Genomic DNA, 22,980 nt, shown 5'->3' with positions numbered 1-22,980 from the left:
CACCCAGGCAGGGCTGGGTGGGTTCTCGCAGGCAGGACAGAAGCAGACTCCGAGGGGCCAATGGGGGGACCGCAGTGGGATCCTTTTATGGGCGAGAAGCCGAAAAGCGGGGCAAAAGTTGGGGTACGCCATGGCTAGGTTAGGACAGGGGGAGCGTGCGGGACTTCACGTCCTGCACCCCAGGCCCTCCCCTCCCCTTTCTGCGTCTCCCACGCATCCTGGGGGTGCAGTATCTTTGAGTTCTGCTTCCCAGGACCCTCGAGCCTGGCCTTTCCCACCCCGTGGCCTTCAGACGACCTCGCTGCGGTCACTCCCCCTCTGCTCCCCGAGTGCTCGGCTCTGCCTCCCCCAGCCCGTCAGCCTCATGCTCACGGCTCACACGAGCGCACACGCCGCTGCACGGCCCGGCCGCGTCGGCGACGGCCCACCGGGGGCCGGGGCCGGGCGACCGCCTGCGCCTGCCCCACCTGCAGACCGTCCCGGCCGGAAACATGCACCATGAGCCCTTTCCTCTTGCTTGCCCGGAACAGGGGTTTCAGGCAGCGGCGGTGACAGGCGGGAAGCCGTGAACCCCGGGGAGGCACATTGCGCCTGCGCCCGCCCGGCGCACGGACGTCCACAGCGCTAGGACGAGGTCGGGATGACGATCACGCCGGACGTGAGGCTGGAGTATCTGGAGGGGGTGGCGTCCATCATGCTCAAATTCAAGCCAGACAAGTGGGGCAAGATGCTGAGCGTGGAGGAGCACCTGGCCTGGCTCATGGACTTCCTGGAGAAGCCGGACGTCCTGGTCCTGGTGCTGACGCTCAGCCCGGCCGGCACGATCGTGCCCTGCCTGGGCTTCCCGGCCTCCCTCAAGACCAAGGGGGTCTACTTTGTCAAGAAGAAGCCGAAGAACATCAGCAAGGACAACTACAAGGACGCCCTGCTGTACGGGGACCTCAGCCCCACGCCCGTGGACCAGCTGATAGCCGTGGTGGAGGAGGTGGGTGCGTCCGGGCCGCCCCCGGCCGGGGCCCGAGGGCGCGGGAGAGGCGAGCTCTGTCCCTCGCCGGCAGAGCGTGGTCCCCGGCCCAGCGGGTCGGCGCGGCCCGGGAGCTGGGCAGGCGTGCGGGCGGCCGAGACAGCCCCGCGCGCCAGCTCGACCTCCGGGCACCGCCGTGCCCCCGAAGGCCGTCATTCTCTCGATGTCACGAGCACCTCCGTACCGTGCTGGCCACCGTCCCCTCTCACGGCCGCAGATGGCGTGGGCCGTTTGGGGACCAGCCGCTGGGTTCCCCCAATCCCGAGGCTCCGCGTAAAGAAAGGGAAACCAGGGCGCTGGTTCTCCCCCGCCCCGCCTGGTCCCCGCGCCACTCCCGCAGGCGCGGCAGGCGCGGCCCCCAGGGGACCGTCGGACCAGCCGCGGTCCAAGTGCCTTGGCCGTTGCTGCCCTGCTCTGTGGAACGGGGGCTCGCACTGCTGCCTCGCGTGAACCCAAGGCACAGGGGCCGCTCGGCAGGGCCCAGGCCAGCCCCCCACAGCCCCGCGCCCGAGTGAGGTGCCCGGCAGCCCAAAGCCGGAGCCCCGGAGGCTGCAAGCGCAGGTCACGGCGTTGGCCGGGTCGTCCCCCGGAGGCCACTCGCCTCAGCCTGCAGACGGCCGTCTCCTGGCCACGCCCGCACGGGGCGTCCCTCCGTGTGTGTTTGTCCCCTCGTGAGGGCACCGGTCGCCCCAGGCGAGGGCCCACCCATGCGACCTCAGTTCCGCTCAGTCACACCGTGACAGACGCTCTCCAGACCCAGTCATATCCTGAGGGGTTCCACGTGCGAATTTGGGGATCTCAGCCCCGCCCGCCACTGCACTCCCGGGCAGCAGGGAATGCTCGCTGTCAGCAAGGAGTGTGTTGCAGGGGGGGCCCCCTCCACGGCGGTGGCTTTGCCACGACAAGCACACGGCAGCCGGGCCGCCGTCCTCGGTCGGAAGCCCTCGACCGCCCACCTCCGGGCTCCGGGCACGGAGGGCTCCCCGCGGCGCCGAGCCGGCACGGGCACGGGCAGAAGGGCGCGCTCGCTTCCGTCCAGGTCCTCTACTCTCTGCTGAACCAAAGCGAGAACCTGAGCGGGTGGCCCTGGGTGGTCTCGGAGGACATCATGAAGCAAGTGCACAAGCTGAAGAACGAGATGTTCGTGATGGGCGGCAAGATCAAAGGGAAGACCCTGCTGCCCGTCCCCGAGCACCTGGGCAGCCTGGACGGCACCCTGGAGTCCATGGAGAGGTAGGCGGGCCTGGCGGGAGCCGGCCAGGGGAGGGGAGCCTGCCGGGCCCCGACCGCCCAGCGCAGGGCGGACGGTCACGCGGCAGACGGGTTTGGAAGCTCATGAAACACCCAGGGGCCACACGGCGCTGTCTGGCGGCTCCGAGTCTGAGCTCAAAGCGGTTCGGGGAGGACAGGCTGGGGCGCCGGGGCCCCTCCCCCGCCATGCATGTGACTGGCCCGGGCATCGCGTGGCGAGCCCAGGATGTCGCACGGTCACGCCTGTCACACGGCCAGGAGGGGTCATGCCCAGCTTCAGGCCGTGGGTACCCCAACGCGCCGAGGGGTGTGGGAGGGACTTTCAGCAGGTGGGGGCCGTGGGTCCAAGTGGAGTGTCCCGGGGTCCCCGGGAAGCAACAGGCCCTGAGGTGTCCCCTCGCTGCCCGTGACTGGCGGCCCACGTCTGCAGCCTCGTGGTGCGTGAGGCTCTTGGGGCGATGACCTGCTGCATTTGCTCACGCCAGAGGTGCCCGCTCCAGGGGCTCATCCTATGGGCACGGGGCCGTCCTCCACGGCTCGTCCACCGAGCACTTGGCATGTGCCCGTGCGACCCCAGAAACGACTGCAGGGGGCCATGTCGAGTAGCTCGTTCTGGAGCTGGCCTCTTCCTCTCTCCGGGGCTCTGGCTCCTCTGACGACACCCGTCGTTTGCTCGGGGTCTCTCCCGGCCGTGAGATTTGGGGGACGGGAGGCCAGACGCAGTGCCTCCGGCGGGTGTTTGGGGCCTGCTGGCTGGAGGCCGCTGGGAAAGGGACGGTCCCCACCCTGGGGGAAAGGGGGGCTGGTGGCCCCATTTGTGCGGCCGGGACAGCCTCCTCCCCGGCCCCCGCCCTGCAGGATCCCCTCCTCCCTGGACAACTCGCTGCTGCACGCCATCGAGACCATCATCATCGACTGGTCCCACCAGGTCAGGGACGTGCTGAGCAAGGACTCGGCCCAGGCCCTGCTCGACGGGCTGCAGCCTCTGCCGCGGGTCGAGTTCGAGTTCTGGGACGCCCGGCTCCAGAACCTCAAGTGCATCCACGACCAGGTGCGGCCGCGGCTCCCGGGCCCCTTGTCGCCTGGTCACGTGCCCAGTCGCTGCCGCCGGCCGCGGGCTCCGGCCCGCGCGCGGGGCCTTCGGGTCGCTCCTGGAAGGTTGATATTCTCCTCCTCCCCCTTCCCAGCTGAACAGGCCCAAAGTGAACAAAATCGTCGAGATCCTGGAAAAAGCCAAAAGCTGCTACTGGCCGGCCCTGCAAAACGTGTATTTGAACGTCACGGAGGGTGAGTGGTGGGGAGCCGGCCTCCCTGACGCAGACCGGGGGGCGCCGGAGGCGGGGGTGTTGCTCACGCGTGCCCCCCACGCCCGCCCCCGTCCCGCGCAGGCCTGAAGGAGGCCAACGACATCGTCCTGTACCTCATGCCCCTGCGGATCTTGCTGGAGGAGATGGAGCAGGCTGACTTCACGATGGTAGGCCAGCAAGGGAAGGGCCACTCTGCGGGGCTGGCCCGCGTCTGGGGGAGCAGGGGTGTGGGCCCAGGGAGGCCCCGTGCCTCGGCTTTGGGGTCACCTCCTGAGGCCGTGGGACGGGCAGAGCTGAGGTGCGGCCACGAAACACACGGCCGGCCCGTGTCTCCCCAGCTCCCGACCTTTATCGCCAAGGTGCTGTACACCATCTGCTTCATCTGGGCCACCTCGGAGCACTACAACACGCCCTCCAGGGTCATCGTCACCCTGCAGGAGTTCTGCAACCAGCTCATCGAGATGGTAGCCCCCCACTGCCCGGGCCCGCCCGCCCCTCCCGCCCCTCCCACCCACAGTTCAAACACAGGCAAAGATGTTAGCGCAGGGACTTCAGGCCCCGGCTGGGGCTGGTCCTGTCACTGGCTACCCGGAGTTCTCCCAAGACCTGGGCAGTGCCAGCCCGCCCAGCCCCATGTTGGAGGGAGGGGAGTCCCAGCGCGCAAGACTCGGCCGGGGCTTGCGAGGTCGTCTGGTCCCACACCGGCAGGGCTGGGCGGCCTGGGCCGGGGCGGACGGGCCGGGTGAGGGAAGCAGCTCGGTCTCCTGAAAACCACGCAGCGCTCGGCAGACAGGCTGGGGCGTAAACCCGAGGGGCACTCTGCGTGCCACGGCGGCGGGCCCCCAACCGGCCCGGCCGCCCGCAGACGGCGCCCTGGGCCCAGCCCAGGAGGCACGTCCCGACTTCGGCACATCCTCTGTCTGGCCCAGACGCGGACCTACCTGAGCCCCGAGGAGGTGCTGAAGGGTTTGCAAGGCGAGATCGAGGAGGTGCTGAACAACATCTCGCTGTCCGTGAACATCCTGAGGGAGCTGTACCGGGCCTACGACTTCTGCTGTGTGAACATGGAGCTCTTCTTCAAGGTGCAGCCTGCTGCGCGCGCGGGGTCGAGCCGGGGCGGGGCGGGGCTGCCGTCTGTCCCGGCGTTGGAGCCTGTGAAGACCTGCGAGGCCCACAGCCTGTCCCGTCTCCCCTCCTCCTCCCCCAGAAAGACAAGGAGCCAGTGCCCTGGGAATTCCCTTCTTCCCTGGCCTTCTCCAGGATGAATGCCTTCTTCCGCCGCGTCCGCACTGTCGAGGTAAAGTCGGCTCGCTGCCGCCGCCCTCACTCCGCTGCTGTGCCTTCCACCCCCGCCCCGCCCCCACACACCCAGGACGTGGGGGACCTGCGTGATTGGTCCCCTCCCCTCTGCGCCCCGAGCTGTCAGCCAGGAGCAAACGGGACCCGTGCTGGCGGCCTCGCCTTATGCCATGCCTTTGGCGTACGAGCAGGCTGGCCGCAGCGAAGGCTCAGGGGGGACCTTGCAGAGCGGGGGGGGGGCGGCCGTGGTTCAGGGCGACGGCCTCGGCGCAGGGCAGGGAGGCTCTGCTCTTGGTTTTGTGGTCTCTGTTGGCGCCTTTTTGACTTGGTGCACATGCTGCTCGCGCCATTAAAAGGGGGGGGGTGAGGAGGAACCGCCGGGCGCTGATTTTGTGGTGGAAGCCATCAGCGGTGGCTTTGGGGAGGCCCGTCCGGATCTCGCCCACACCCGGGGGGGGGGGCAGGGGCCACGTAGGACCCCGGGATTCCCTTTGGGAAAAGGGTGCCCACCTCGGGGCCGGCTTCCGTCTCAGCGGCTATGGGCGCCGTGCCACACCCTGCCCTGGTCCTCAAAGGGCCTTTGGGGTCCCGATCAGAAAGTAAGAGCCGCACGCAGAAGCGTGAGGTGACTGGCCGTGCGTGATGTGCCCGAATCGGTCACGACGAGGGGCGCAGACGGCAGACGGGGAGTCTGGCGAGGGATTGCAGCGGGTGGGGCCTCCCTGGCGGGGTGACCACCGCCCCGGAGGAAGTGGAGCTGACAGGCGCATATCCGTCGGGCAGCTGGTACAGGGGGGCCGCTTCTCAGGTCACCCCCGGGACAGGCTCCGGGGGCGGGGTGGTCTCCCCAGGAAGCAGAGAACGCAAAGCGTAGCCAGAGCCTGGAACCACCGCCGGCCTCCCCCCCCCCCGCCCCGCGGGCCCTTCTGGCTGCTTCCGTGTCCGTAGCCCGTGGCTGACCTAGAGGCGAACTTCGGCCGGCAGGGGTCAGGACGAGAGAGCGAGCCCAACCTGATACCCTCCTTGCCTGGGGGCCACTCGTGGAACCCTTCCTTCCGTCCCCTCTCCCTGTGTTCCAGAAACGACTTTAGGGAACACTAATAGAATTGAACAGAGCCCCACCCCCCCCCCGCTCCCCGTCATTGCCGTGTGCCCCAGGGCCGCTGGCCCCCGGCTCCTCCCGCGGGCGTCACGGCCTGACGAGTGGCCGGCGCTCTGCGTGCGGCCGCGGCGGCGGCCTGAGCGGGCGTGCGGGGCTCCCCTCCACCAGGACCTCTACAAAACCGCGATTGAGTTTCTGAAGCTGGAGAAGATCGAGGTGGGAGGCGCGCGCGGCAACACCCTGGGCAGCCTGGTCACGCGCATCTACGAGGAGGTCTTCGAGCTCGTGAAGGTTTTCGCCGACTGCAAATACGACCCGTTGGACCCGGGGGATCCGGTGAGTCACGTCGGGGGGCCAGGAGTGGGGAGCACGTGGCGGGGGCGCACGTGGCGGCAGCCCCAGACGATAACCGCGCTCGGCTGAGACGGCCCCTCGAATCCTGCCGGCAGGCGTGGGGGCCGTAGGGCGTGCACCCTGCCGGCGGTGTGTGCCGATGAAGAGGTTGACGTGTTAATTCACTTTCAGAGTTTCGATGACGACTACGCTGATTTTGAGACCAAAATTCAAGATCTGGACAGGAGGCTGGCCACGATCTTCTGCCAGGCGTTTGATGACTGCAATTCTATCGAGTCCTGTGCAAAGGTAGGCGCTGGGGGGGCGGGGGGGTCCCACGCGGGGGCTCGGCTCGGCAGCACCCTGTCGCCGCGGCCACCGCCCTGAGTGGCTCCCAACGGTGCCCCTGCCGCGTCTTAGAGTAAGATAAGGAAGTGAGCGGGAGGCGAGTTAGCGGGTCTCACTGCGCTCACCCAGCGAAGCCGTCCACCCATCCTGACTCGGATGGATTCCCCCTCCACGTAAAAGGAGCGAAAGTTAGAGAGAGGCGAAGTTGCCCTAAAAGTAAAACACGCGTGCACCTTGATCCGCTGAGCCGAACTCACACGTTCTCCGACGTGTGAGACTCAGGAAGCCGACACGGGTTGCCACGGCGGCCGGCCCCGGGGCGGGGGCGGGGGGGCCCACACTCGTCAGTCCTCTGCACTCTTTTCTATGATCGCCGAGTCGCGCGCCCTGAGCCTGTGGTACTTTTGCAGTTAGAAAGAAGAAACGATGCTTTGGACAAAAGATTTTAAAAAATAGATCAGAGGAAACCACGAAAAGCCCTGGCGAAAGTCCATTCGATAGAGAAATACGGAAGGCTGACCCACGTTTTAAGTCTGCCCTCACGGGTAATCGAAACGCGAGGTCCTGCCGGCACCCATCACACCCACCGCGTCGCTTAGAGCTGGGCATGCTCACCCCACTGCCGACGGGCGCGCCCCGCCCGGGGCTCCCTCAGCAGTGGCGTGTTGGGGGCACAGAGGCGCCCGGGCCCCTTCAGCCCCACCGCGCGGACTCTCTGCCTCGCAGCCCGGGCGGGCGAAGCGCTGAGCGCACCCCCTCTCCGCGGGCAGACCCGTCACCCGGGGCGGCCAGCCCTGCCCCAGGGCTCCCCGGGCGGTCTGGTGGTGAGTCCAGCACTTCAGAGGCCCCTTCTGCCCCAGGCGGCCTGGCACCCTCACCGAGCAGGCAGGAGGCGCCACAAACAGACACGTGACTGCGAACCGGCCACGCGCGACCGGGCGCTTGGTGGCCTCGGCCCGCGTGGGTTTTCTGCCACCGTAAGAAATCCCCACGAGGGAGGGCGGCCAACTTAGTTATGAACTCGGAAAGACTAACGAACAGACTGACGAGTTATGAACTCAGAAAAACATAACGAACAGAGTAACTTTGTGCGCACACACATGCACACACGCACACACACGCAGACGCACACACACACACACACACCACGCAAAGCAGCAGAGCTCAGAGTTAGGGTGGCGAGTGGATTTCCCCGAGTTTCGCAGGCCTTGGAGTCTCGCCAGAGAACTCGGCCCCGGGGCACTTAGACCCGCCCGTCAGAGCCCCGGGGACCGACCACAGGCGAATCCCTGCTCGCTCCCGGTGCTTTTGAGATAGAATTCGCTGAATACCGCGCAATTCACCTGTTTGAAGCGTGCGTTTAAACGGCTCTCCGTGTGTTCAGAGTCGTGCACCCAGCCGCCTTCATCACTCCAGTCACCCCCAACTTCTCCTCCACCCCCCGTTTCTCCCCATTTCTCCCCAGTCTCCCCATCTTAGACGGTCACGAGTCCGCTCTCTCTCGGGTGGCCTGTTTTACGTGGCACTTTTCTAAACGTCTGAATGAGTCACCGATGTGTGCAAATCGAGAAAGTGCACTTGGAATCTGGCCGCGCGGGGTGCACAACCCCTCACGGTGACCCGTGCCCCTCCGGGCCCAGCTCGCCCAGCCCCCAGCACCTCGCCACCCTACACGCCTCGGCCCCACACGCCAGTGAGAAGGGGCCCCCCGCGGGGTGCGGCTCATGGAGGGCGGCCGCCGCGTGTTTAATCGAGGGGCCGGCTGCGTGCGCCCAGGCAGCCGGTGCCGGGCGGCTCTGCCCTCCGCTCTGCAGGCCTCCGAGGCTGCGGGAGGGGCAGGGCCCGGAGGGCACGGCCAGTCATTATTAGGGGTCCCGGGGGCTGAGCCGGGGGCCGGGGGCCGCCGCCCCCGAGCACAGAGACCTCTCCGGCGCGAATGCCAGCTGCTCCTTTGCCTCTCGGACATTCTTTCTCAAAGTGGAAATGCCTGGGAATTTGGGTCGACTTGGTGCTCAGGTGAACAGCGAGGCATGCAAATTAGCACAGGCCCCCATGCTGTCCCCCCGCCGGCTGCTTGGGGCCACCTTTGAAGAGGGGCCCGTGCCCCCACCCCCAGGCCAGCCAGTTCTCTCCTTATCACTCAGGCCTCTGTGGTACCGACCTGGGTGTCCATTGCCCCCCCAGCCAAAACGTCAGCCCCCCGCGGGCAGGTCCTGGATTTGGGCTCCGTCAGTGCCGAGCCCGCCACACAGCAGGTGCTTCTGAGCTCTCGCTAGGCAGGGAGCCCACTCCAGCGAGCGGGCCGAGGGGCGGCAAGGGCCCCGAATGCCACCCAAGTGCAGGGGCCTCCAGCCAGTCCTCTAATATGCACCCCTATGATGGGGTCCCCAAAAGCCGATGATATACCAGGCAGGTAGCGCCTCCCACCTGCGCCACACCCCCCTCCCCCCCCACCCCAGGCAGGGCGGGGCAGGGAGGAGCTGGACTGGGGTGTGACTCCCGCGCCTGTCCCCTTGGGGTCTGGAGCACGAGGGCCCCACTCCGCGGGCAGGAGGTGGTCCAGGAGGAAACTCACGCTGCCTCCCACAAGTCAGACCTCCAACCACGCGGGGCCCCCCTCCCCCTGTGACGGCCCGAGTCCCGCCTCCGTCCCCTTGTCAATGCTGGCCTCGCGTTTGCGCCGGACGCACGAGCCAGAAAGGAGGCCGAGGAAGCAAGCGGCGCTCGTAATCCATCTCCATCTGCTCACCTTCCTTACCTAAGGACCACGGACACCCTGCTGCTCCAATTAGGGGGTCCCCTGGGGTTCTCCCCCCACGTCCCCTCCATTCCCTGTCTGTTCCCAAGCTGCCTCAAAGCCGTTTCTCACTGCCGGTAATTCGTACACAGCCAGGAAGGTTCTAGAGCAATTTTCCACATGATCTCCTGGCAGAGAATAAAATTAGCTTCCTTTTCAGAGGCCGGAAACCAAAAAAAAAAAAAAAGAAAGAAAGTAAATTAGGAAAGAAGGGAAGAGGAACGAAAAGGGAAAAAAACCGGGGGGTCACGAAACCAGCGGGAGGAACTTTTGTTTCCACCGTCACATGGCAACTTTTTTTTAGAAAAGTGTCACTGGTGACCTCGTATGTGGGCAGCTTCCCGCGGGGACGGGGGGGGGGGCCGGGGGGCCGGGGGGGGCCGTCCGCGGGGCCGCGGCTGCTCGTCCGGCCCTTTGAGGCCTGAACATCTCTCCTTTCTCTGCCACCGTCTTTCTCTCTTTCCCCAAAGGCCATTTTGGGGAACAGTGGTCACAGTTTTCAAACTAAAAACTGGGCGAATCCGAGCTTCAGGTCCAAGCCTCCAGGGCGGCCGCGTGTCCCAGAGAAAACGTGGCGGTGCAGTCTGGGCAGCGACGGATCCCGGTGTGCCGGCTGGCCCGTCCTGTGCGGGGCTCGGCCCCCCGGGGCCCGACGGGAGGCGGGAGGCGGGGCGGAGGGGGCCTCGGCTGGCTCTCCTCGCCCAGCCCCTGCAGCTGCTTGTCCCGCAGTCCTGTCTGCTGGTCCGGCGGGGCCTGTCCCTCACCGCCCCCCCCCACCCGCCTCGGGCTGCCCTGCAGCTGGGCCGTCCACCCCTGTCTTTAAGCAACGCTCCTCCTCCATCCGGTTTGAGCCAGAAGCTGGGGTCCCAACTGGCACACCCCGGGGTGTCATTCTCTTCCCCTAAGCTCTTCCCCCTCGGCATCCTCCACGTCATCTGGGACCCTCCCCACCGCACCCCCGTCCTGGTCGGCCCAGGACCGAAACGCCCTCTTTGTGGGTGGGACAAACTGCGCCGTCCAGAACACTCTGAGTCTGTGCCTGGCGCCTGTGAACGTGACCTTCTCCGGGACCGGGGTCCGTGAGACGCGATTGGGATGCAGGTTAAGACGAGGGCCTCCCGCGGCGGCGTGGGCCCTACTCCGACATCTGGGGTCCTTACAGGAGGAGAGGCACAAAGACAGACATGTGGGGGGCAGGGAAGCACTGACCGCCGAGGCCGAGGGGGCGCGATGGGTGCCACAGCCCCCGGGAGCTAGGGGAGGGGCCTGGCACAGACCCCCGCCTCCCCTGCCCCCCCCCCCCGCACCCGTCCTCCCACCCCCCGCCGCCCTCTGTGGTCTGCGTCACGGCAGCCGGAGGCTAACGCGGGTCTCTGTCTGCACGCAGCGGTGGGTCAGTAGTCTGGGGACCCCACGTGAGATCAGCCTCCCGCTTCGGGGCTCCCTTCCCTCCCTGCTCCCCTCTTCCTCACGGCTTTCCCGACGGCGGCCTCCTCGCCCGAGTGCGTCCTGGAGGACGACTGCTCTCCCTAGGAGGACGAATGCTCGGCACTTACAACGGTTCTCTGTCCCGGTGCCGGACAAGGGCCGGCTATGTCGATGCAGCTTCGCAGCGATTTTTAAATGTTCTAAATCGTATTTTTTAACTGTTCGAATCTTCCTTGCCTAAACCCGGATCTCTCCTGGGCCCAGAATGGGTCTCTCCAGACTTTGGACCTAGTCTGTGCTGTTGGTTTGTAAGCCAGGAATATCGGGACTCGGCACAGGTCCACACGAGAGGCGCGGGGCGCCCAGGTGACCGGCCGTGACACAGCTGTTTGTCCTGACAGGGCGCGTGTGCTCTCTCCCGAAGCTGGGCCATGAGCCTTGTTTGCGTCCACAGCCGTGGAGCTGGTTTGGGTCCGCTCAGTTTGGGGCTCGAGGGGGACCCCCGCGAAGGCCCTTTCTCGTTTCTCTCCAGCTCCTGTACATGTGTGGGGGCCTCCTGGAGCGGCCTCTGATTCTCGCCGAGGTGGTGCCCAGGTACTCTGTCATGCTGGAGCTGTTTGACGCCGAGCTGGACAACACCAAGATCTTGTACGACACCCAGATCGCAGCCTCTGCAGACGGGAACATCCCCCCGATTCACAAAAACATGCCCCCCGTGGCCGGGCAGCTGAAGTGGAGCCTCGAGCTGCAGGAGCGGCTGGAGACGCCCATGCGGGACCTGAGGCGCATAGACCACCCGTGAGTCCGGGCGCTCGGCCATGGGGTGGGAGGGTCTGGCCGCGGGGTGGGAGGGTCTGGCCGCGGGGGTGGAGGACCCAGCCGCGGGGGTGGAGGGTCTGGCTGGGGGGGTGGAGGGTCTGGCCGAGGGGTGGGAGGGTCTGGCCACGGAGGTGGAGGGTCTGGCCACAGGGCGGGAGGGTCTGGCCGCGGGGTGGGAGGGTCTGGCCGCGGGGTGGGAGGGTCTGGCCGCGGGGGTGGAGGGTCTGGCTGCGGGGGTGGAGGGTCTGGCTGCGGGGGTGGAGGGTCTGCCCACGCCCCGCACTGGCCGAGCCTTAACCCCCCACACACAATGCCAGAAGGGACCAGCGCGTCCCCATCCGCCTCCACGCGGCCGGGGAACTCTGGCCCGTCCCCCTGCCCTTGCTGGCCAGCCGGAGGGAACTAACGAAGCCCACGCAGGCTGTTCGCACGCGGCTTGCCATGGCGGGGCCTCGGCCGCTGTCGCTGAGTGTGGTGCAGACCGGAGGCAGGCGGAGGGGCGGGAGGGCTTCGGCAGACGCCGGGGAGGCTCAGCTGTGCCCCGACCGACCGACCGACCGGGCACCAGAGGAGGGACCGCCCGTGCGATGGCCCCGGGGGGCGCCTTTGGCTTCCTCCGGCGGGTGCTGCCTTGGCGGGGCGGGCAGCAGCTCGGGCAGCGGGCGGTTGGTTTTCAGTCCAGGGCTGGCGCTGGGGCCAGGGCCCCACGGGTGGCCGCTCGGTTCCCTGCACGGGCTGCCGAAGGGCGAGGGCCCAAGTCCGTCCGTGATTCAGGCTCTCGGCCTGGAAGAGGCAGGAAGCGGCTGTCTGCTCCAGCACCCCGAGGTCCGGCAGCCGCCGTCGGGGCGCTGAGGAGGCCCCGGGGGAGATGCGCACGTGCGGCCTGGGCCTCACCACGCTGCCTCACTCCGCGCCCAGGGTCATGTCCAGCCCGGAGGCCAAGCTGATCTATCAGAAATACGACGAGATGATGGACCTGCTGAGAAAGTACCGCGAGAAGATCTTCCAGGACTGGGTGGCCGGCGTGGACCAGGACTGCGACTTCAACCTGGGGCAGCCCCTGATCCAGCGGGACCGCGGCACGAACCTCGTCCGCGTCAACTTCAGCAAGGCGGTAGGTGTGTCCGGCAGGCGGCCGGGGCGGAGGCCTCCTGGGCCCCGGGCGCCGCGGGGTCGGCGTAGACCAGTGTCCCCGCTGAGGGACCGGCCGGCCAGCGTCACAGAGGGCGACCGCGGGTACCCCGAGGACCCGGCCGGGCAGGTGGAGAGCGGGGAGGGGAGGGGCCAGAGGACGCGCTGGGCTTGGGTTCTGGGGGCCGTGGCGGCCACCGCAGAGGCGGGCCCTGACCCGACGTGTATTTTTCGAGGACCCCTCCAGGTGCCGCGTGGCGGGTCGGTTGGGTGGGGGCAAGGCGAGGAGCAGGGACACCCGTTAGGACCCTTTTGCCGGAATCCAGGAGAAGAGATAACGGGGTGGCGTCCTGGGCCAGTGAGGTCGCCGTGACGACGTGAGGCGTGATCAGATTTTGGTCACAGAGCCCATGAGATGCGGACAGGCTGGACCGAGCCTGCGAGGCCGAGAGGGGTCAGCCCCAGCGTCCGGGGCCGGGGCAGGTGACCGCAAGCACAGGGTCGCATCGGCCGCGGTGGCCGCCTGGGACGCCCACGGCGCTGTCTGGGCCACGTGGCGTGATGCCGAGTAGGCAGGGTGGACGCAGGCGTCCAGGGTCAGGAGCGGTCCGGGCTGGGACATGGATGTGACAGTCACCAGGTGGGCATGCATGGCGGTTAAAGCCGTGACTTTGGTGAGATCGCCGCGTCGGATGGGCTGAGAGGGTCCACGCTGTGGCTTCCAACATGCAAGCCCTGAAAACATCGAAAGGGACAGATAGCAGTGGCCAGGAGGCGGGAGCGGCCAGCTGCGGGAGGTCTCGTGAGGTCTATGACGTCCCAGCAGCGCGAAGGAGACCGGGACCCCGATGAGAGTGGCCTTCGGCGGGCAAGGACGAGAGGGACAGGGAAGGTCAGGTCCTAGGGCGGAGCCAGGGGACGCCCTGGCCTTTCTCCAGCTGGCCCCGGGGAGCTGGCAACGTCCACCCTCACGGGCAATGCCAGCGCTGGTCTCGTGACCAGTAAACGGGGCAAAGACGTCCTGACCCTGCCAGCAGCGCCCCCACATCTGCCCTCCTCAACTGTGAAGCCCCCCAGCTGTAAAAGCCTCAGGGCCAGACCCTCCCCTGCGCGGCGAGTTGAGGCCACCCCCCGATCGCATCTGTGCTCTCCCTTGGCCGTAGCTGGTGGCGGTTCTGAGAGAGGTCAAGTACTTGAACTTCCAGCAGCAGAAGGAGATTCCCAACAGCGCCGAGAGCCTGTTCTCCAAGCACGAGACCTTCCGGAAGTTCGTGGGCAACTTGGAGCTCATCGTCGGCTGGTACAACGAGGTGAGCTGCCGCGGCCTTGCCTCCTTCGCCGAGTTTCATCTTTCGTTCTGAACGTGCAGCGGGCGTGAGGTCTCCGAGTCGGGAAGAGTAAAGAGCATGTGTTCACGGCCAAGTGCACGGCCAAGTGCACGGCCCCCACCCCGCCCTCACCGTCCACACACGCGGCCGCACAAGGGTGGGGACGCGGACGGCCAGCGGCGGAGGCCATGTCGCCGCTGGACTTCGCCTGACGTTATGTGACTGTCCGTAGACGCTTTGCGCTCCTGAATGCCTTCGGCTTTGGGGACATCAGTCATTCAGGACGACTTCCGTTCCTGCCACCAAACTGAGGGGAGGGGCTGGAATCCGACTGGGTTACGCATTTCCAGGCGGTGCGGGGTGAGGAAGCGGAGCGGCAGGTGCTGCCCCCCGAGATGGACCAGAGAGGGGCCTGGGAGCGGGCAGGGTCGCCCCCAGCTCCACGGCTCAGGAATTCCTGACGCCTCTCGGATCTGGGCCCTGATGAGTAACCAGAAGGAAGTTGAGTACCTGCCAGTAAGAATTCCCAGTCACTGACTAGGCTTAGGGGACAGGCCCTTCCGCCAAGAGGGCTGTTTGCTCGGAGCGCCCCCTCCTGGCAAGAGAACCCCTGGCAGCCGAATCGGTAATCAGAGCGTGGAGTTGGGGTGCAGAGGGCGGCTCTGGCAGCCCCTTTCGGGCAGACCCCACCTGCTGGTCCCAGAAGAGGTTGCCATATGCACCAAGTGACCTCCACCCCTGCCCCAGATCGGGTCAGACGTGGACAGTGTCAGAGTTTCCTGTGGCTGCCGTAACCAATGACCGCGACCCGAGCGGCTTCGAACAACACAGTTTTATTCTCTCCTGATTCTGGAGGCCAAACAGACATCCCAAGTCTGTTTCCTCCTGATAAAGTCAGGGTGTCGGCGGGGCCGCTGCCTCCTGGAGGCTCCGGGGGACTCTGTCCCCGGCCTCGTCCGCCTTCCGAAGGCCGCCCGCACCCCTGGCCCGCGGCCACGTCCGCCCACCAGTCACGTCACCCCAACCCCCGCTTCCTGCCGCCACCCCCTTCCTTTCCGATCTTCTTGCCCTCCCTCTTGTGAGAGACCCCGTGCCGGCACTGGGCCCACCCAGATGACCGGTCTACACTCCCAGGGCAAGGTCGTTAGCCTGATTGCATCTGCGGGTTCTCTCTGGCCATGAACAGTGACATCGTCGCAGGCCCTGGGCACCTGTGGGGAGCCGTCTGGCTTACTGCGCGCACCTGGGCCCCCGAGGACCAGCACGGTGCTTCTCCTCGGGGTCCCAGGAGTTCGCGGTCGGGTCCCGGCCTCCGGGACACCGGAGTCGCGGGGGAGCAGAGGGGTGGAGAGCAGCGGGAGGGGGCGGGGCGGCGAGAGGTCCCGACGGGCCGAGGGGAAGCCTGGACGGGGCAGCGCAGTCCGGTCCCGGACACGTCGGTGTCCGTGCGGCTTCCCCTTTGAGCAGCACCTCGGGCGACGCCCGCTCGCTCCCGTGGGTTCATGTCTCTCGCAGCCTCCCTGTCCCCAACCAGAACAGCTGTCAGGGGCCGGGAGTATTTTTGTTCCTGTCTTTTGTGTCTCTCTCTGTCCAAGAGACGCTTATGCTCTCACGTACCCTGACCCGAGGGCCCCTCTCCCAGAGCCTCTGACGCCTTCCCCGGCCCGTCCTATAGGGCAGCGGTCCCCAACCCTTCTGGCTCCAGGGACCGGTGCTCCTGTGAGCACGTGCCGCCTGGTGATGGTGATCTGAGGCGGAGCCGCGGCGGTGATGCCGGCGCTGAGGGCGGCTGCACACACTCAGGAAGCTTCGCTCACTCCCCCGCCGCTCGCCTCCTGCCGTGCAGCCCGGTTCCTAACAGGCCATGGACCCGTGCGGGTCCACGGCCCAGGGGTTGGGGACCCCTGCTGTAGGGGCCTGGGACTGAATGCCCAGGTCCACCCGGGACGCAGAGAGGGAGCCCATTCCGCTTCCTGTCCCGCCGTCCCCGGCCCCTGTGGAGCCCCGCCTGGGCTGCTGCTGGCTGGGCTGGCGCGTGGCCATGCCCCACCCCCTCCTCCTGCGCGAGAGAGAGTGGGCAGGAGTCACGTCGTGAACCCGAAGGGCGTCTCTGCGCCCCACGACTCGCCTACCGGGCGCCTGTCGCAGGGGACGGTGGCCAGAAAACGCCACGTATGTGACCAAACCGAGAACGCGACCCCCGCCTCAGATGGTGAGCAAGAGAAGCTTGGAAAAGCGAAAGGGTCAGAGCGAGGCCTCGGGGTCCCCGAGGAGGCCCCTGCCTCGTGACGGGCTGGCAGAGCCAGAGGCGGGCCGAGGCACGCAGGTGAGCCCAGCGTAGGCCTGTCGAACACACCGCATCTGCTGCTAAGAAGAATTTAAAAGTTTTGGATTACACACCCTGTTGTTTTTTTTTTAATTACCACTGTTTCTTCTCTTTCTACCTCATCGCTTGGGTAATTTAGAGGTAACTATATACGTAAATCCTTGGTGATGGAAATAATTTAGAGAGCGGAGACCTCCCTGAATTTGATTTGCCTGCAATTCCCAGTCGAGTCGCACTAACGGCAACGGGCCTGGGGCGGACCGAGCAGGGCGACAGCGTTAAGCCTGGCCGGGCCCGGGACGGAGGCCCTGAAGCCCTCGCCTGTTCCGCAGGTCACCACCACGGTCATGGATGTGGAGTTCCCGCTCATAGAGGCGGAGCTGTCGGCCATCGACGTCAAGCTGCAGGCCGCGGAGACCACGCTGTTCTGGAACAGCGAAGGTGGCCGGGCCGGGGCCGGGGCCGCGTCCCCTCGGGCGGAACTCGGGAGGAATTCGGGCGTCTGTCCCGTGTCACTCCTAGGGGCCGCCTCTGCCTTCCCACTGGGGGGTCCGCTTTGTCCACCACGGGGTTGGGGTCATGGGTGTCACTGACAAACGGGGTCTGGCGAGGACCCTCGGGGAAGCGCCCGGGATCTCGAAGGTTCCGCGCGGGCCTTGTTGGAGGCCGCAGCCTGTGGCGGTCCCGTGTGTGGACGGGCACGGCGGTGGCCGTGGCGGCCGGCGCAGGGCAAGCGTCAGGGAACAGGGAGGAGGGTACCCATGTGTCCCCTCCCGCCTGCCGCCCACCAGTGACCCAGGCAGAAGCCCTTCCCAGCTCCCTTCACCCCCAGACCCGCTCTGGGTGGGGGCTCCTGCCTTGCCCCCCATGTCAAGACCTCCGAACTCGCCTGCTGCCCTCTCTCCGGCCTCCACGGCCTCAGCGAGACGGTGGGACTGTCCACCTATCGACCCGGGGTCCGCTGGGACTTTTCTGGGCAAAGAAGCCACACGCTTCCCATCTGACTCCTGCCCGGGAATCGGTCCCTTTCCCGCTGCTCCGCCCCCCGGGGGCTTTGTGCAGAAGCTGGAGTCTCCCGCTCTGCTCCGCTCCGCTCCGCGGTGTGTGGGCGGCGGGGCTGCCCCGGCTGGCCCTGACCTCCGCGGTCTGCAGTGCGGCCAGAATCAGCGGCCGGCCCGTTTGGGGACGGGAGGCCCTGCTGCCAGACGCCCCGCGCACGTTAGCCCCCGGCGGTGCCTTTCGGGGGTGGAGGGCTCCAGGACTTCCGCTCCACCTTCCGGGGGACCAGACGCATTTTCCGTGCGTCGTCTCCTGCAACGAGGGCTAAGCCGGCCCGAGTTTCCGTCCCGCCTGCCCGCCGCGTGAGACTCCCTCTTCCTCCCTGCTTAGGTGTCTTCGACTATATCAAGGAGATGCGAGAAATTCTGCACAACTTGCAGAACAGGATGCAGAAGGCCAAGCAGAACATAGAGAGCATTTCCCAGGCCATGAAGGTGCGTCTGGGGAGACCGGGCCGTGGACAGTGCCGAAGGCCGCGGGGCCCGCGTGCAGGGTCCCCTGTCCCTCTCGGGTGCGGCGAGCGGGTCGGTGCCAGGAACAGGGGCCGGAAGGAGGCCCTGAGGCTCGGCCGCGCCCCGGACGAGCCCGCGGCTCCGTGTGGAAACAGCGCGGCCCCTCAAGCCCAGTCTGGAAACCGGGGGACCCCGCCCCGGCCTCCCCCAGGGTCCGTCGCTGGCGCCCCAGTTTGCAAAGCCATCCGCAGCGATGTTCCCAAAAGGAAGTTGTTTAAACTTCCGTTCCGCTGCGATGTGCGCTGTGGAATTCCACTTTATTTCAAGAAGTCGTCTTCGAGCCGAGGCCCGGCCGGGTTTGGAGGCGGATCATCCGAGGCCCGCTGGTCAGCCGTCCTCCCTCCCCCGCTTCCCTCCAGGACTGGTCATCCAACCCGATGTTTGAAAGGAAGGACAACAAGAAGGACGCCCTCCTGGACTTGGACGGGAGGATGGCGACCCTCAACAAGCGCTACACCGTGGTCAAGGACGCCGGCCTGAAGATCCAGGCCATGGTCGCGGTGAGGAGCCGCCCAGGAGCTCCGGGCGGGACGGGAGGGAGAGGGCTGGAGGTTCCGAAAAACGCATCGCCGGCGGCCGCAGACCACCCGGGACGCGCCCTTCGCGGCTGGATTCCTCATGCTGTGTCCGCCGTCTGTGTTCGAGGGGTCATTGCCCCCTGCCCTGCACACGACGGGTGTGCACAGGGGCATCACCCGCTACGCATCCAGCGAAGCTCGTCCCCCGGCGAGACGCCGCTGGAGGGCGAGGGCCGAGTGCGCGGGTGAGGTGTCCGTGGTGGCCGCGCCCGTGAGCATCCGCGAGCGTGGGGCCCGGCCTGCCGCTGCGGGCCCGGTGCGTTCCCTGAGGACCTGCCGCGCGGCCCGGAGTGCGGGTCAGCCTTCCTGCCAACAGCGTCCCCGGCGGCCCGTGGCCCGCGTTCCCGGAAGCCCTGCGGGAGCTCCTGACGGCGCAGGGGTCTCGTGCCACCCCACCCACGGGGCTGTCGTTTTTTATCCAGCTTGATTTTCAGTTTGTTTCGGAAGCAAATGTGAAAGGGGGGGCTCTGCACTGGCCTGAAAAAGAGGAACCGCGCCCTCGAGCTCACGAGAGCTCCAGGGCGGGGCTCAGGGTGTCCCGATGGTGCGAATCACGGCCCGGGACCACAGCGATGGGCCACTGCGCCCAGGCAGACCGCCAGGCCCCACTGTTCTCGTAGTCAAGTCGCTGCTCGGAAGGTCGTTACCCCAATGCGATGGCTCAACTGGACCCCAAAATATTTGGTGTCATTTCTAGATCCTCCTCCTTCCCCCTTTGCCATGGTGCCAGACGGTCCCACCAAATGCCACTTGGGAGAGAGAACCGATAACCCCACGGCACTCTCGATGTGCCGGACCTGAGCACAGGGAGATGCTCCTGGCTCAGGGTTAGAGGCCGGCTGGCATGCAGCAGGAGGGCCGGCGGGGGGCGGGGCAGGGGGCAGGAGCCTGGGCGAGGCACGTGCCAGCCAGCCGCCCGGACGGGGCTCTGCTGTCACACACGTCTGCCGGAGTCCTCTACTCCCAGGGTAGTCATTTGAACCATTTCTTGCCATCTTGAAGTTATTTAAGCCTGTGTCTTCTCCCCCTTATTAGAATATAATGGCCTGAGGGGACAGATAGGGTCATATCCAACTTTTTGTTCTCCTGTAGCACTCGGCGTCCTACAGATTCACCCACCTATCTATCCATCCATCCACCCACCCACCCATCCATCCATCCACTCATCCACACACACGCGCACACACACACACGCACGCACACACACACACCAGCCCCTGCTCTGTCCCAGGTACACTGCTGAGTGCTTGAGTACATGGTGGGAAGGACAGTCAATCGCTGGCTGTCCCCTCGGCACTAAGGGGAGGTACAGACCAAAGATGAAATAATTCAGAGTTGTTCACCTGTCATAATGGAACAGATTGCTAGAGGGAATACAGGCCGCGGTGGGGGGGGGGGGTCGGGGGGGGCGAGGAACCGGAGCTGAGAGAACAGGGAGGGGGCAGGTGATCGAGGAGGGCCTCTGTTGGGGGGCGACATCTGAGCTGAAACCTGAGCGACTAGGAGGAGCCAGACCTGGCGAGAGTGGGGGGAGGGGGCGGCCCACGCGAAGGCCGGTGTCGGGATGAGCCGGGCGCGTCTGAGAAGTAAAAAGCAGACCGTACGCGGGCAAGGTCAGGGGCAGACCGGAGAGGCCCCGCATAAAGGGATTGAAGAGGGGACGGATGGACCAGCAAAATGACAGTCGGCCGCGTGGTTCTGTTTGCAGGAAAACGCAGAGCTGTTCAGAGCAGACACCACGAGCCAGTCCTGGAAAGATTACGTCAACTACATCGACAACATGGTGTTGGACGAATTTGACGATTTCATTCAGAATTCTCTGAATTACCTAATGCACAACATGATTGCGGACGTAAGTTGTGAGATGCGTTACGTGTGTGTACACATGTATGTGCTATGAATGTGATTCCGTGACCGTGAGATGAGGGTTACGTTGGAATCTGTAGTTGGCAGTTTTCTGGCGAAAGAATGGGCGATCGTGTCACAAATACACAGAATTCTTTAAAATCGGTCAGGCTGACCAACGCAGCCTGGTTTTAAAAATTGATGCTCAGGACATCTGGTCACCTTAAATCTGCCACACCACCGAAAACGGGCCATCAAAGACCTAAACGAACGTGCGAGAGCTGGCCTCCCGCGCGGCTGGGGGGGCGGCGCGGGGCCGCTGCCCCCCCTCCCCCTGCCATGTCGAGGGGGGCGTGGGGGCCTGCGACATCAGCCGCGAACCTCCGCGACCCTCTACTGGGCCGAGCGGCGGTGAAAACCAGGTCGGCAGAGGGGACGTGCTAGTTAATTTCATCCCGTCGTTTCCGTGGGGGGAGGAGCCTTCCCGACCCCCGTCTTTTGCATTGCGATGCGTCCTCAACTATCCCGAAGCTGCCACTAGGACAAGGTCAAAGACCCGCGGCCAACCCGGCCCGCCCACGGAGAAGGGCGAGCCGCAAGACGCCCTTGTGCGAGCCACGGGGGAGGGAATGACTCGTGTTTGAGCCCAGCACCTACGCCTCAAAGGCCACTTGTCACCAAACAGTCACAGCCCCGAAACCATGTGGATGCACGTGACCACCGCCACCAACCCCAAGGCTTGCCAAGCAACCCGTGACAGCACAGAGTGTCAGCAGCAAAGTCAGCCGAGTCTAAGTCGTAATTCGTGGTTACAAAGCCCACTCAGACCCACGATGGCGCCCCGGTAACAAAGTGTCCTTCTCGGAACATCCCAGGGCGTCCCCATATTTGCAAGCGGCCTAGTGACCCCCAGGAGAGAGGCTTTAGAGAAGTCTGGTCGTCTGAGTTCGCGATGGTTGATCTTTCGTTCCACTTAGCGGCTCACTGGGACTCTAGCAAAACCCTCCCTGGGCTACAGATAAAACTAGTAGACTCTGGGGTCAGCCACCTCAGGGCCCACGCGAAAGTGTCTGGGGGAAGACTGGTGGCCTCGGCCCATGCTGTGAGAGTCACCGGTGTGTTGGGCTCACAAGAAGCATCCAGGTCAGACAGGGCCACTGCACGCACGTGCTCTTTAAACGGGAGCCTCCGATGGACGTGAGGGCACGTCCTTTCTGGAGCACGGCAGAGGCCGCCCCGCGTGGCTGTGACCCTGCCACACACGGGGGCCGTGGCTGCCAGCGCTCAGAAGTGAGCCAGCCCTGCTCTGCACTCCGCATGTGCCATCGAGGACCTAAAGGGGTGGGGACGGGGATCGTCTCTGGTCTATGAAGTGACTTCTCTCACTTTACGCATTTGGGGAAACTGGGAGGTCAGTGTCTTGCTCAAGGCCACACGGCCAGTAAGTGGCAGACACAGGCTTCGCGCCCTGGAGTCGGCCTGTGGTGTCCACTTCCAGCCGCCCCTGTCCTGGGCCGTGGTGGCACGTGCTGCAGGGCCCCCCAGGGAGGTGTGCTCCCCACAGCGGTCCCGGCCAGTGGGAGGCGGGAGGCCCCGCCCCAGGGCGAGGCGCTGACCCCCGGGGCGAGGCGCTGACCCCTGGGGAGAGGCGCTGACCCCCACGCCGGCCTTGCAGGAGAGCATTGCGCCACTGTTCGAGATCCACATGGAGCTGGACGAGGCCGGGCTGGTCTTCACCCCGTCCCTGGAGGTGGGCTCCGACCGCGGCTTCCTGGCGCTGGTCGACGGCCTGGTCAACGACATCTACAATGCGGCCAAGCTCATTCCCCGGCTGGCCAAGGGCCGGCTGAACTACAAGGTCAGTCGCCGCTCCGTTTTGCCCCTTCCGCGTCCCCGGTTTGAAATCGCCCGAGTGGATGGAGCTCAGATTTATGTTTTGAGCGATGGCTGTGCTGAACGTGATCGGGAGCCCAGAGGTCCCCAGAGTCCGCCCGCGTCCCCAGGACGCAGACCCGCGTTCCCTCCCCAGGCCGCAAACCCTGTCCTCCCTCGCAAAGGGCCGTCTCCTTGGTCAGCCTGGCACTCACTCCCGGCCACCTGGCCGCCCCCAAGAAGACCCCCCCAGAGCGTTCTCTCCGCCCTCGGGGCGCCCCACCCCCTCTGTGATGTAAACACGGACCCTGTCCACACGCAGGCGTCCGGGCACGCAGGCCGCGCGCTGCTCCCGCACCCGGCTACTCTAAGTGCCTCGAACGCCTGCCCACTGAGTAAGAGGCGGTCAGGTCAGAGCCCGGGGCCCGCGGCAGACTACGCGATCCCTCCCCCTCCCCGCCACGAGGGGAGCCCTGAGGAGGGGTGTTTGTCGGAGCGTCGTCATCGCTAGTATGACAGTGAAGCAGGTTCAGACAGAGACCTAGAGGTGGGTCCAACCGGAGCCACCAGGAGACTCGGGCCCGTCCACACGAGGGCGGGTGGCTGAGCCGCAGAAATGAG

General features: G+C 66.0%; 1 protein-coding gene across 1 annotated transcript in view; it reads left to right on the top strand.

Moving 5' to 3' along the window:
* Nucleotides 1–568: 568 nt before the first annotated feature.
* DNAH17 (dynein axonemal heavy chain 17) overlaps nucleotides 569–22,980 on the top strand; it is an 83,313-nt gene continuing 60,901 nt past the window's right edge. The window contains exons 1-18 of the mRNA XM_016143234.2: nucleotides 569–985; nucleotides 2,064–2,257; nucleotides 3,134–3,326; nucleotides 3,463–3,562; nucleotides 3,664–3,749; nucleotides 3,921–4,046; nucleotides 4,512–4,664; nucleotides 4,790–4,879; nucleotides 6,152–6,319; nucleotides 6,509–6,625; nucleotides 11,422–11,687; nucleotides 12,627–12,822; nucleotides 14,003–14,149; nucleotides 16,826–16,934; nucleotides 17,883–17,986; nucleotides 18,424–18,564; nucleotides 20,351–20,494; nucleotides 22,163–22,345. Coding sequence (XP_015998720.2) covers nucleotides 641–985; nucleotides 2,064–2,257; nucleotides 3,134–3,326; nucleotides 3,463–3,562; nucleotides 3,664–3,749; nucleotides 3,921–4,046; nucleotides 4,512–4,664; nucleotides 4,790–4,879; nucleotides 6,152–6,319; nucleotides 6,509–6,625; nucleotides 11,422–11,687; nucleotides 12,627–12,822; nucleotides 14,003–14,149; nucleotides 16,826–16,934; nucleotides 17,883–17,986; nucleotides 18,424–18,564; nucleotides 20,351–20,494; nucleotides 22,163–22,345 — 2,862 coding nt within the window. The 5' untranslated portion in view covers nucleotides 569–640. The remainder of the gene's footprint in view (nucleotides 986–2,063; nucleotides 2,258–3,133; nucleotides 3,327–3,462; nucleotides 3,563–3,663; nucleotides 3,750–3,920; nucleotides 4,047–4,511; nucleotides 4,665–4,789; nucleotides 4,880–6,151; nucleotides 6,320–6,508; nucleotides 6,626–11,421; nucleotides 11,688–12,626; nucleotides 12,823–14,002; nucleotides 14,150–16,825; nucleotides 16,935–17,882; nucleotides 17,987–18,423; nucleotides 18,565–20,350; nucleotides 20,495–22,162; nucleotides 22,346–22,980) is intronic.

Source organism: Rousettus aegyptiacus, unplaced genomic scaffold (genome assembly GCF_014176215.1).
Source record: "Rousettus aegyptiacus isolate mRouAeg1 unplaced genomic scaffold, mRouAeg1.p scaffold_m13_p_6, whole genome shotgun sequence".
Taxonomy (NCBI): Eukaryota; Metazoa; Chordata; class Mammalia; order Chiroptera; family Pteropodidae; genus Rousettus; species Rousettus aegyptiacus.
This window is presented reverse-complemented; position numbering and strand designations above follow the sequence as displayed.